The sequence below is a fragment of the Malurus melanocephalus genome, unplaced genomic scaffold (assembly GCF_030028575.1).
Source record: "Malurus melanocephalus ecotype Western Australia unplaced genomic scaffold, MMel_1.1 scaffold_332, whole genome shotgun sequence".
NCBI lineage: Eukaryota > Metazoa > Chordata > Aves > Passeriformes > Maluridae > Malurus > Malurus melanocephalus.
Window position 1 is genome coordinate 722,066 of NW_026623564.1, and position 14,398 is coordinate 736,463.

The following is a 14,398-nucleotide window of genomic DNA, read 5'->3' on the forward strand; positions in this document are numbered from 1 at the left end:
GCGGCGGGAGGTGCGCGCAGGTGGCGCCGGGGCCGTGAGGCGGCGTGAGGGGGGGATGCGGCATGGCCGAGCCACCCGGAGCCCCGCACCGCACCACCGGCTCCACCCTGCTGCACCCGCTGAGCGCGCTGCTGGGCATCCCGCTGGACCAGGTGAGGCTGCGAGCCGCGCCGGGAGCGCCGGGCCGGGCGGCATCCTCAGCGGGGCCGCCTGSCTGGCACGGACCGCAGGGCCGTCGCTGTCACGCCGTGCCTGCCCGAGGGCCTCGGGAACCCGCCGGAGGAGCGCGTTTGGGCGGGCAGCGGGACGAGCCGCGCTGCTGGGCGGGCGGGCGGGCTGCTGTCACCGGGGAAGCGCTTCATTTTCCCCGGCAATGCCTGGCGCTTCTCCTGCTCTTGCAAGAGTCGCTGCTGGATGCTGCCGGTGCTGTCGGTCGCGGTGCTGGGCTGACTGCGGCGGAGTTTGGAATGCTTTAGGAGCTCGGCTGCTGGCCCACCTCTGCGAACCGCGTGGGAATCCTAAGGGAATCGTGTAGGGAATCCTTACGTGCAGGAACTGCTTTTGTGGCTACAGGACTGTACAAGGAGGCTCAGAAGTCACTTCCAGCCTAGTCCAAGTGCCTGATGGAATTGTAAAGTGCATATATGGAGATAGGCAGGATACACAGGCACGCGCACACACACAAGTGTTCTTATGGGTGAGCAAGTTTGCATTAAATCCTTAACAGCATCATAGAATTTTGGCTGTGGTGGTGTTTGCTAATTGTTTATAGTCTCCTAGTTAACCGTACCCCTAACAGGCAGAAAAAAGGTTGCTCTTCCCCTCCCACACCTTTTATTGTCTCTCAAGCCTGTGTGCACCTGCTGCCTTCCTGCATTCTTTCAGCAACAAGGAAGTTAGGTATGGAAGTTTGTGCTGACCAGAAAAAGACTCACCAAGGTACTTGGAGGTTCAGCTGTGCTCTAAAAAAAAACAGGGCAGCAGAGGTGAGCTTGGTAAAAAATCAACAGAAGATTGAGATTTATTTGTTTTCTTCTGTTTGCAGAGTGAGTGGTGCTATGTGTCATTTTCTACTACTGTTTGTTTTTGAAGTTGAGTAAGGGATATGTAATTTTATAGACTAAACTCCTTCATCTAACCATGTCAGTTTTCCCTTTTTTTTTTTGACAGAAAACAGATTTTGATGCAAGAAGAGAGATCTTTTGCTCAACAATAAAACARTCAAACAATAAAGGCCTATAATTATCTGTGAGCTATTAGTTTAGGAGGAGGCACATGAATAGTGATAGCTTTTTTTTGAGGTATTCCATGCCATGGTTGATGAATGCAGGAGCACCAAAGAAACCAGGAATAGCAAAGGTTGACTGTTCCAGCTTGTTTGCGGTGCCACAGTGTGCGTACAGTGTTAGGCTGACTCAGCTACCAAACAATGAAGTCTTGACAGAGTTCAGTTTTTCCTTCTAAGCTTTCGAAATCTTGCCCTTCCATTCAGCCAAGGTGATACAAAGATGATGCTGTCTGTGGAGAAAATTCTTCTCATGCTCTTCCAGGCCTGAGGACACTTGACTGCATCTGGTTATGTGCTGTGTTTGTCCCAGGGTTCATGGGTGCTGATGGTGGGCACTTGGGTGTTTGGTGATTTGTGTCTCAAGCCTGCAGCAGTAAACAGAGGCTACATGCTCAGGGGTCAGCAGCCTGGCTGGGCCGTGTGAGTGTGTGTGCAGTGTAGGTGTCATCCCTGTGGATGACCCTGCTGGGTCCAGTGTCACAGAGCAGTGATGGGCCAGGAGGAACCGCCCCCCGCCCCCTTGTTGGGTTCATCACAGAACTGCAGCGTAGCCACMATGAAATAGAGCTTTCCTCACCTGAAAATCCCCCCTATTTAATTGTCCCTGTGACACTATGCCATTAATAATTTTTAAAATTTTCCCCCACCCCTCTTGCCCCACTGCAGTGTCCTGCACCATGACAARCATCAGGGATTTCTGCTATCCTGGAACAGGAAATCCTCAGATTGTGGGTATGCATGGAAGTATTGTGCCACCACTGTTACCTCAAATCACATGAGTCTCAATTCTGAGCTGCAGTGCTAATGCCCTCAGAAGCAAAATAAAAACATTTTCACACAGCTCTTCTGCCAGGTGGATTGGTTACCTTCCTTATTAGAATGAGAAAGGTTTTGCCGAAGGGGAAAAAATGCAGTCACTTACTCCTCTGTACAGAAAGGAGATCTGTGTATGAAAGACTATTTTGCCATATCTGAATCCCCTGTGGAGCAGGGACTGGTTTTATATGAGTATTGCAGTGTTGGCAGATTTTCTGTGCCTTCTGCTTGGTGCCCAGGCTGCAGCAGGGGAGGTATCTCTGGTTTGCTACTCTGTGTCTGCATCATTATGCTCAGCCTGTTGGATGGTGACGGCCCCAAGGTCCCTCTGGTCCATGTGGCTGGCACTGGACCTTCAAAAATGCCAGGAACTGCCTGGAGAGCAAGAGGTAAAGGTGGAGTTCAGACCCTCCAGATCACTGTGGTATGTGAAAGCCATGTGCTTCTGCCTCTGTGTTAAACGAAGAGAGGACTTGTCCCTTCTTTATATAGAGATGGTTTTCCATGAGGACTGTACTGTGAGAGAGGTTTCACTCTTATCTAAAAGACCAGAAAAAAAGTTGAGCTGAARGTCTGAGAAAGGAAAGTTGTAATTGTTACCCTTTCATCACTGAGGCAGAAAAGTGGCAATGGCACTTGGAAAATGTTTTGCCATCTAAAAAGCAGCTGTTGTATCACTCACTATGGGAAGTATGGATGACTGTGAAAATGTCGTTTKTCACACTGGTGGTTTCCTTAATTAAAAAATTGCAACTTGGGTTTAAAAGCAGCACAGAATTCCAGAGGATGGAGTTTCTATCTACACTGTGTACCTGGCAGACAGCTCACAGTTTGTTTAGCAGACAGTGCATTGYGTGAGGACACAGCTGTGTTTTCTGCTTTAGATGCTAAAACAATCCTGATGTCTCAGTGTATATTTTYGTGTCTCTTTAATGGATGATTGGTCTTTGAATTTAGCGTTGAAATACTATTTTTTAAGAAGTCCTGTATTTGGTAACAAGATTGATGAGCTTGAAAGAGGATGAAAAGACTCTCTGTGTTCAATTCATTCTCATATCTCAGGAAAGCAGACTTTGAAGTTTAGCTGACTTATGTTCTAAAAATATCTGTCTAGGTCAATGACATACCTTCAGCAGCATTTGTGAAAGAGTTTTTGGAGTGTTTTTTATTTCCATATCACATATTCCCCAAACCATGGGGGGATGGTGATATGGAATGGAATGTCATCCCTCCACTTTGCTTATCCAGTGATTTTTGGCAAAATATATACTTTTTTGTTATATATGCCCAAAATCACCAATTTTGGGATATAGTCCTCTACCATAAATCCATGAGATATGGGAAATTAAACATTGGACTTTTAATAATATAATTTATGTAAACAAATTGTGTGTGTGTGTATGCAAAAAATACCATGAAGARATAAATATACCTTTAAAAGTTATATTAAAAGTAAAATTTAATGGAATTATTTATTCATATGTAGTTTTACCATGCCTTCCTAGGCATCTCTAGAGGTAATTCAGGCTGAGATGGTTAAGTCACACGATAAAAAAGTTTCACTTCTCAAGGTTATTTTGTAATACCCGTGATACGCCGGGTTATCTATTGCCTYAGAAGTAGAAACCCTATTGCAAATGGCGAGCTGCTGTTCCACAAACCTTACATTTTAACAGGCCTTATTGCTGACCTATTGTCACACAGCACCAGGGTTGTGGACTTAGAGGGAAATATGTTTAGAGGAGACTCCTTCAAAAGACTGTTTGAGCATCTTCTCATGTTTTTTATCAGAGGGCTTTTAAAAAACTGCTGTGTTTTCACTGAGGAGGCCAGCCATGTTTCCCCAAAGAGGAAAAAAATTGTTCACTTGAACTTAATTTTGGCTTTGGCTGCTGGTGGGAATGAAAACTTTTTCATTTGAATTGATTTTCATGGATTTTTCATTTTAATTCTTTCAGTGTAGGTCATCTGCATATTTATATTTTTGCAGCAGTTTAAATGAAAAACTAACTGTGGAGGGATTCTGGGACATGCCTCTGGGTCTTGGGATAGTTAGAGTATTAAAGATGCCTTTCCACCATTCCTTGAGTTTGAATAACTCTCTGCCGAAAGCATGCTGATGAACTGGTTTGAAAAGCAGAAAGAAGAAAAAAGTATATGTGTCTTTTTTTCCTTTTACAAAAATCAACATGTATTCTGATCCCAAAATCAGAGATGGTTTTGTTAATGCTTTTTGTTAACATTTTTTTTTGTTTTTTCTGCTGTCTTCAGTTTTACTTCTCTGCTTTCTGATTTAACTGGTCATCAGATCTGTTAGTTCCAAGCCTCTTTGCATGACTTTTTCTATCCACTTTTTGGGCAGCGCAAATTCAAATTAAAAATTAGCTTTCCAGGAACTGAGCAGATTTCAGACTGTGAAATTTCAGGATCTTTTAATGGTTGTCAATAGAGACATTAGGAAATGTGATGCTGGGGAAAGAAAGGTAATTTACAGACTGAAATGTTACAGACTGAAGCGAGATTACTGAAGATGGAAGTTCATTAAAGATTTAAGTGGGGTTAGTATCAGGTTTTAACTGAAAAAAGCTGCTCTAAAGCAATGGTAACAATTATCATGTTTGGTATGACCTATTCTACATTTCAATTTTTTAATGCCAGTCATTTTACATTTGAAAATTCTGCATTTGCATTTTGAATTGCAGCAGTATTTGTCACATTCAATTAGGCCTCCCTGCCTAATACACTCAAATGCAAAAAAATAAAGCCATGTACATTTTAGTTCTTTGAGAAACAGCAAGGAAAAAAAGAAATTTAAATTCACCACATTTATAGAGAAATACTACTTACACTGCCAAAACCAACTTTAATTTTGGTATTTTCTGACTTTCAAGTGCCTAGATTTTGTAAAACTGTTGTCCTTAAAAAAACCCATTAGCTTTTGATTGTAATGCCATGAAGGACAAAGCAGGCTGTGAAGAACAGAGGAAGAATCTTGCTGACCCTGTTTTGGCTCCCCGGTGGAACAGGTGCCCATGAATAGGGCAGCTCATAGTGCTTTAGAGCAAATCCAGTCGCTGACTTGTTTCAGCCACTCGTACAAGGTCTGGGATTCTGTGTCTTCCTGAGACAGTCCTGGGACAGAGGAATGGTACTTTCCAAATATTAGGAACATCTCCAAAGCATTTCTTTCTGTTCAGGTCAGCTATCACTAACAGTTGCAATAATACACATTCTCCTCTGCTTTGGAAACGTGTGCTGCCTTTTTCAACATGTTCTTACTGGGTTTGGCACCGTAATCTTGAACCTTATGGCTGATTTCTTGATAATATGAGTGTAAATATTTCCACATCCCTCAAGCCTTGAAAACAAAATCTGTCCTATTAAGTTTTTAATTTGGCAAGGGACAAAAGCGCAACTGGAATCAGCTGCTTACAATTTCCCCCCTTTTGACCACTTTCCTCCTCATTTGTGTTAAACAAGACCTGGAAAAATAAACGTTGAAGGGCTGCATAAAGTTTCCTGAAACTTTCTCTGCACATTAATCACGCCAGCACTGATTTAGTGGTGCTCTGCAGCTATTTTGAGAAAATCTAAAGTAGTGATGAAGACTCTTGGGCTCCAGCCTTGGGGTCTAGGCACTGAGGACAGAGCTGGCTCTGTGTTTTCAGGGGAGCCCCTGATGCTGAGGGATTTGCTGTGCATTTGCCAGCCTGGCACGGTATTTAATACTCTGGCTGCTCCTTGGCTCCTGTTACAGCTCGCAAGGATGGGCAGTGCTGGAGGCAGGCTTGCCAAGCTGCRAAGTGGTGCTGCTGCTCCTCGGGCAGGGGAGGCTGCAGCACTGGGCTTGGTGTTACTGCAGGAATCCAACCTTCTCTGCTTGTCCAAAATCAAGAAAAAGCCTGATGTCAATGAGTCTCGTTTTACTTTGTAGTGAAAAAGATCCCTCTGTATGTGACTCTGTAGGTACAAATAACCTTGAGGGTACCAAATCTCATCTCCTGGGTGCTTGGATAATCTCAKGGGGGTGATTAAGGAGAACTTCCAGAAACTCAAGCCTGTTCTTAAAAGTACAGCCTGATGCAAAAATTTCTACCGTTGTTTGCTAACAGTGGAGAGAGTGTTTTATGTTAGCATGCACTTTGGATCAGGAGTGGGCTTGGGGAAGGAATCCCTTGACCGTCYCCATCTGGCACACTTTGGACACGAAGTGGCCCTGGAGCATCCACCCAGGGTTGGTTTCCGAGAATGTGAAGCCAAAGGGTGCTCCCTAGGGATTGGCAGTGCTTCAGCTGTTGGGCACAGAGCACTTGAGTTCATCTCCTTTGAGCTCCTCACCCTCAGCTGCTGTGCTCTTCACACATCTCCTTTGAGCTCCTCACCCTTTTGCTGTGCCACAGCACTTGCTAAGATGGACAGAGTGGCATTCTCTGACCTTCATCTGGTGGTTTCTTCAGAGAGCAGCACTGGTCAGGCTTGTTTGGTCACTTCTGAATGGGTGGAATCCAGCCCATTCTGCACAGGGCTTGGCCAGGTCAGCCAGTCCTGCCTCTGCCAATGGAGCGAACGTCACGTGGGGAAGAACAGAGAAGGGAAACCCTTTGGGTGGTCCTTTCCCAGAGCAAGATTGCRTCAGTCTCCCTTCATATGACCTTGATTGGAAATGGTTATCATCATCAGTCCTTTTTTCTCCCAGTCTGAAAGCATTTTATACAGCTTTTGCAAAATTACAGGTGAGCACGGAAGGAAAAACAAAAACACGAGCAATAGTTTGTGACAGAAATGGTTTTCAGGAGTTTTTCAGATGGGGTCTACTTACAGTACTTTGCATCCTTAATGGAGTTGAGTGGAAATAKTTTTTCTCTTGTGTTTTGGGCTTCCCCCATGATAAGAAAATTCCAGGCTTTAAAAAAGAAATCTTTATAATGTGTGGAAAAACCCTTGTAAACATATTTTGGAATCAAATATGTTGAAACRTGTACAAATTTCCAAAGAATTTGTTCTCCAAATCTAAATGTTAGTAAAATACCCAAATAAAAGATAATTTTTWAAACCAAAATTTCAAGGTATTAACTAGACAGCGCTTCCAGCCTGGAATGATTTTTAATTTTTTCTTTWACAGGAAATGGTAYTMATTGTTCTKAAARCTTTYAAGRAAAGCTAATCAATCAGTCTGTMGCATGAATRTTGCCATGCTATCTGGTCTGAKGCAAAACTATGACTAAATAKTAGAAAAATTCTTTGTGTTCCTCTTTCTGGATGATTCGTCCTCATGAGATTTGAGCGCTCTCAACATTTACCTGGTGTTTCTGGRTGACAGAGTGGCTGGATAAGGGGAGTTTTGCCTGTGCCCTCATGTGACTCCCTGTAGTGTAGTGAGTGGGAAKCTGTCTCAAAGCATTTGAGCTGCCTACCCAGATGACTTAAGCAAAAGGCAGATAGAGCTCTGTGTGTGTATCTGGCTGCTGAATCCCAGACAAAACCTGGCAACCCTATGGAATAGCAAGTTTAAAAATTTTGGTCASTGTGAGGTTGCATTCTGTGGTCTTCAAGTTCAGTGAGTGTGTCAGGCTGTGGACATCTGGGATGGAAAATGGAGGCAAGAAAATAGTCTTTAAAATAATTTCTTTTGAGTGGGTGCAGAATACTAGAAAAACTAAATAACAATTTCAGGCCAAGAAACAGATGTCAGCTGCTGAGTGTCATGAACTGGGTGAGTGTTTGCTGCTCCTATAGGCCCTGGTCTTGTGACAAAGCTGTAATTGGACTTGAGTAATTTCTTTGTAGTATCTTGTTCAAGTGCAATTTGGCCCTGGTATGCAGACAGGGCAGGAATKGGGAAGGCAGAATGATAAGGCAAAACCCAAAACAGTTGAGGACCCCCCACTTTCAACATTTCTTGAATAACTCCAATGCTTGTTCTTATGCCCATGTRTTGGTTTTAWGTAAAGCTCTTCTTTTTCTTTTTAAAGAAAAGTATCTTTACTTTTTTTAGTTTTTAATTCTTACATCTGGCTCAAATGACCTTATAAACTGGTGAAAGTACTTATTTTTCCTGTTATCAGTGCGAGGTAGTGTTGAGTACAGCATTGACTCTGTTTATCTCATTTGTGCACACATGGAGGACAGGTTCAAATCCCTGACTCCTACAGTTTGTATTAAGTATTTACACCAGCAAATTCGAGCTGATAGATCAATGATTTATCTATTTTAGAGAGAGWTTTAGAACTACTCCATTCACTCACAAGTGGAGTTCAAGTAGTCTGACATTTACACTTGTTATGTGTCAGTGTTTCTCAGGATATTTTGCCAACTATGCTGTATTGAAGGTGAAAACAAAGTGTAGACAAATGGTTTGGAGACAGTGACTGTCTCCAAACCATGAACTTTAACTTCATTTTTTTAAAAATTAAATTCAGTTTTTCATGGCAGCATTAGGCATCCATGGCGGGTTGTAGGCACTGTTAGCACCCAGAGCTGTTTGTGCCTTTGTCTGTATATTTGTGTTCGTGCTAATTCTCTAGAGGTAAAAAAATTGTTGTCTGTAGTTTCCACAGCAACAGCAATACCTCACTCGGAGTAGGGATGGGTTTTCCCTACTTTGTACAAGTATGTTGTAAGTGTAGGCATATTGCTGTGAGACACTGTCAGATATGATAGACTCTTGAGAAAGGAAATGTTTGTTTTCCGTTCAGAGAATGAATTTTAATTTTGTRTTACCTTTATTACCACTTGTCTGCTAGGGTGCTATTTCCCAATTTSCCAACCTAACACCACAGAGAGGAAAATTGGCTCAGCAGTTTGGAAAAAGAAAGTTTCAGAGATGCTCTGCTGATGCTAATCAGTAAATAAAATGAGAATATGAGTAAATAAAATGAGGATTAGAAYAAAGAATGGTCAGGCCAGAGGAAAATGGGTGACATAATTGTATTTCTGTTCCATTGTAGTTGTTTTTGTCAATCAAAAGATGACTATAACTGTTCTATAACTATAGACTATATATGACTATAACCAGAATGAAAATATAAACTAGATAAAAGAGAAAAAAATTAAAGGATAAGCTTATTTTCTTAAACCTGCTAAAGCAAAACTGAGACGTTTGCTTTAGAAATGTGACTTTTAAGAGGGATCATGGTGAAAGTGTAGGTGAGCAGCATAAAACAAATAGATCTAGGCCTTAGAGTAATGGAATGTGTTGAAAGGGACCTTAAAGATAATTTAGCTTCACACCTTTTGCCAGGAAATCTTCCACTAGACCGTGTTACTCAAAGCCCCAKATGGCCTTGRAYACCTCCAGGGATGGGGAGTTCACAACCTTTCTGGTCAAGGGAAGAAGGGCCTTATTCCCTTATGTTTCCTACTGCTTCTTCACATTCAGAGAAATGTGATAGGCTGCAAATCCAACAGTGATTGAATTTAAGGTCTTTTCATGCAGTCCAGACCTCGCTGAGAAACCCTTTCAACAGGTGGCTGCTAAGGCCGAGAACTTGGCTGGAGCCAGTACGGACTTGGATGTTTATATGAAAAACATGAGTTTCTAGGGTAAGGTTAGCTTGAAAGAAAAAGCTTTTGGAAGAACCTGTTCTTTTTCTGGCTCCTTTCAGGGCCTGTCCCCTCTGCAGGCACTGTTTGCTGTCAGTTCTGCCTCTGGTTTGCCGATGCCTTTAGGATCCCAAATCTCTGCTGACAGTCCCAAGCATGGCTGCTTCCATTATGGGTGAGTGGCTCTGCTAGAGTCATCATCCCCCCCCAGACCTTGATGCTGGATTTATTACTTGAGTTTCTTCACATGGTGATGATACAACAGGAAGCACCAGATCTCTGCAGGGAAGATGAGCCAACACCCGGGAGAGTCCCTCCTCCAAAATCTCACTGTCAAGGCAGCCCCGGCTGCAGCTGCCCTTCTGTTTCTTAGTTTATATAAAAAGTAACTGGCTCCTTATGTGATTTGCAATGTATTTCCCTGTTTAGTTATCCTCTTACTTTTCTGTTCTGATTTTTAACTGCTGGGGAATTTTTATCCGTGTGTTGAGCACTTCCCCTCTGTTCAGTTAATGCTGCCCGTCTTTAATGCTGATTTGATAGTTTTGTGCATATATTCTTTGAACAGGCTATGCCAGCAGGTAAAGTCTGCCTTCCTTCTTTGATGGGGTTCTGGCATCCTGATCTGTACTCTGTTACCTATCTGTTTTTCAGCCATACATGTTTATGTGCACCATCACCTCGGTTGCCTGACTATCTCAGGCTTCCTGGGTTTTATTCACCTACACAGGGTTTAAATGATTATCGGGAGAAAGTTGATTCTGTATTTGCCTTTTCTTTTCCCTTTTCCTGTGGCCCTTCAGTTTTTGAGCGTAGTCACCCATAGGGGTGATGTGCCTGTCCAGTTTAGAAGGCCCTAAATGGCAAGGGCGCCTGTTTGCGGTGGTTTTACAATCGATTGGAGACTTTCTGTCTACAAGATGGTGGCCTCATTTATTTGCTGACAAGTGGAATTACTTGTGCCCTGGAGAGGCTTCACGCAGTCATTGGGGGACCCAGGTCTCTGGTCACCTCCAGCTCCCGAGTCTCCTCTCCCTTATCCCATACAAACTCCATGCTGTTCGTTGCTTGGGTGCCTTCCAGCATCAGAAAAACTGAAATGCTCCCCAAATCTGCATGTAGTGCTACAGTAGCCGTGGGAAAAACACCATGTGCATTTTGAGATAGCAAAGTTTGCTGAAAATCAAGCCTGAGATGCTTTGTCAAAGTGCCTCTGAGATATCCAGATGTTAGTGGTATAAAACCTTGCGATAGAGAGGTGGAAATACATTTTGTAACCCAGCTGGGTAGATCCTGCAATGCCCTAGTTCTTTGAAAGCATGTTTTTTTAGGCTCTATGTGTAAAGGGCTTGCTTAAAAGGGAAGTTATAATTGTTTATGCAACTTAAAGGATTGTTGAATTTCTTTTCCCTGGCTATGTTCAAATTCTTAGGGTATTTTGAGAAGAGTTCACTTGGAGTTTTCAAAATTTTGTTGTTGTACTTTGTATCTTGGACAATAAGCTGCTTGTCACTGCATAGTAGAAGCATAACTGTAATAATTTTAAAATGTAAGAACATTCTTCTCCTTTTTTCCTAACTGTTGAAGAGGAAAAAGTGAGACTTATTCCTGTTGCCTGAGAAGAGTAAGTTTAGTTTCTGCAATTGCTGACTCATAAGCATGGCAAGAATACAAAAATACTGTGATTGAGCAAAAGTGAGTTTTTTCCACCTGGTATCGCAGTTATCTTTGGAAAATATCTGTGTTATAACCTGAAGCTCTGCTGTACTGCATGCAAATAGAACTAGGGAGCTCTATTGGGGGGATATGTAAAGAAGGCTTTAATGAGGCAAGGAAATGAAATCTTTTTTCCTCAAATGTAATATAGTGCAAATTGAATTGAGATATAGCAAAAGCCAAGTCTCTTTTTTTTTTTTTTGTTTGCATTTCTTTATTCACCAACTGACGCTTGATCRTGCTGTGTGTTTTCCTGTTAGTTTTTGTTTTGATTTGGTTGCTAAGTTTGAAAACTAGGAAATGTGGGCTTTTTTGGTTTTGTTTTTGTTTCTTTAATTTGAGGGGGCAACCCCTGAAATTCCTTCAGAACATGACTTTTTKGAAAGGTACTGATGATTTCCAAATATGTTAGTTTAGTGGTGGCTGTGATGTTTGGTTTGTGCCAAGTCCTGAGCACTTGTCAACTCCATGTTACTTGTTTTCAATAGTGTCTGAAGKTGAGTGCCTAAAATTAGACATGCTCCAAAGTTCAGCTTCCAGAGATACTTGCTGYAGATGTAAGGTGCTTGTAACAAGCATGACTAAACAGCTGGGGTCATGTTCTTGTCTTTTTGCATGGTTCATGGTGCAAAATAAATGATCATGAGGCAAGTATGCTGCAAATTTTGAGTAGAAATAAAGAAGGAGAAAAAAAAAACCTTAGCAGGATATTGTCACTGTACACATTTTGTTGGTGTCTTCCTGCCACGGTTCTGAAGAGATTAAAAATATGTCTGCAGCTCATGTGAATGAAGGTTAGATAAATATGTCATATATTRAAAAGCATAGGGCAATAACTTTACTTTTAAAGTGAAAAAGGAAGGACCACTATTTTATGTCTGTGAAATCTCATGGTTTTGAAAGTGAGTATCGGGAGCTGGCACTTAACAGAAGTTTGCTGATTCTACATGGTCACTGTCATAGCAAAGGAATGAAACAAAGATAATTGTGCTTGAACTGAAAAAGAAATAAAAGCATGTACACAGCTCATTGGCAATAGGCTAAAAATGAAGAAACTAGATATCTAGAAATTCTGCTGGCCAGCAGAATCAAGTGCCTTGGTGGAAATTTRTAAACTGCAAGCCACTGGAGAATAAAAAGTTTTCATTGTTTTTGGAAGCAAAAAGAGGGAGTTTTACTATCTCTTATGTTTGCAAATATAATTGTCTAAATGTAAACTGATTTTCGCAATTRAATGGTTCTGACTAAAGTTTACTGCTGAAAAATGTAGTTGTGTGAATATTTCCTGCCCATGAGCCATRCTTCTTCTTCTCATATGAAAAACCTCTCTGTTGTGCACCTGCACAAGTTGAACTTTCTGAAAACTAACTCTAAAGAAATAAAATTCTCCTCAGATTCACTATGCGTTTTCCCTGGCTTTTACTGATGGCTTCCCAAAAGTTTTCTGTGTCCTCCTCTGCCTGTGAAAGGTAGCTGGAAATATTTTCTGTACCTCTTTSAACAAATTCTGTTGACTGCATTATTGGAAAGGGTATGGTCACCCTTTCTTTTGCTAGGTTGGAACATGAGAAAGCAACAGATCTTCACCTTTCCGCATCGATGTACCCCCAAATTATGTTTTTATGCTTGTCTGAAAGCATTTTCTTTGTTCTTCACTTCATCTGCAAGAGCTGTTACTGTATATTTCAGAGAGAAAACTGTTTAAACAAGGAAGAAGTGAGGTTTGTAGCACCTGCTTGGGGAAGCAGGAAACCGAGTGTGTTTGACTACACCCATTGTGTGGGAGTTGTTACCCTAAAACTTCTCCACGCATATCTAGCAGTAGATATGCTACTTTTGCTTTTCTTCTGACTGGCACCTTTATTTTTTATTGCTTGGTTTTAGGTTTGTGTTTTATTTTGTTTTGTTTTTTTCCCAGTTCTGTTTCAAGCACTTGAAATGGGCTTATTTTGTTGTAGAATACCAGCTTCTGGATATGATACCCTTTTATGGCATCTTTAAGTGTTAAACCAAAAACTGAAGCATGAGAATCTATGGGTCATTTTTTAAAACTTCATTTCTTACAMCTCAATGAAGTCCAGTTTCACAATCCAGGGATTTCTTTTTGTTTCTAGTAAAGTTAGTGCACGTAGTATAAATATTGTAATGTAAATATAAACACTGCAGTGTACATTTCTGCATTTAAACTTATTCATCTAGACTTCTTTTACAGTARAAATACCTGTTTTAGACTTACGCTTCAGGTTTTGATGAATTGCAGCCTAGAACTGCCTTGTTTTCCCCCACTGAAATTAAAAGAAATTTAGATGGACTAGCTTTTGCATCAAGATGAGTGCTAGGACAGATAAAATCTAGCCTTTCCTCTAGCAAAGTCCMTGCATAAATTTTTTAAGCATGTCCTAATATGCTGATTAAAACAGTGGCCTTGTTTTAAGTTACTGTGAGCATGACTGAGCATTTAAACACAGGATGTTCCAGATTTTCTGTGTGTAAGGGCCTAATAAAGTATTACATAATACCATTGCGATGTCTGAAAAGTTTAGTCTTTGATCAAGCCACTAATTTCAAGGATAATGTGCTTAAATTTAGCACAGTGCTGACAGCTTCTACAGTGGGAAAAAAAAAGACCAACTTTTTTTTGCTTAGAATAACTTGTCAAGTTGGCACTCTTTCCCTTTTACTGAAATTTGTTCTTTCTGTTGTGTGCACTTAGTGGGATATCACTGAGATAATGCAAACAAAACTGCTCTGTTTGTATTGGTTTGTATTTTTAAAGACCACTGGTATTTTTCTATAGAAAAGGAACTGAAAATAGAATTGCACAGACATTGCAACAGCAAGAACAGGGCAAGTTATTTTAGATGTGYCAGTTCCCATTCTAGTGATGGATTRCACTTTAAGACTACTGTTTTATTTTTAAATTGATGAATATGTGCAGGCTCAAGGCTTTCATCTGGCCTGCAAGTTAAGCGTGTGTCTGAATTGGGACTTTAGAACCACTTCTATAAGGATCCTGCCATTCCTGCGTTTGTGCAA

General features: G+C 41.4%; 1 protein-coding gene across 2 annotated transcripts in view; it reads left to right on the forward strand.

Moving 5' to 3' along the window:
• The first annotated feature begins 7 nt into the window (after positions 1 to 7).
• MBOAT1 (membrane bound O-acyltransferase domain containing 1) overlaps positions 8 to 14,398 on the forward strand; it is a 55,804-nt gene continuing 41,413 nt past the window's right edge. For both annotated transcript variants that reach the window (XM_057377902.1, XM_057377903.1), the window contains exon 1: positions 8 to 152. In XM_057377902.1, the coding sequence (XP_057233885.1) occupies positions 63 to 152 (90 nt within the window). In that variant the 5' untranslated portion in view covers positions 8 to 62. The remainder of the gene's footprint in view (positions 153 to 14,398) is intronic.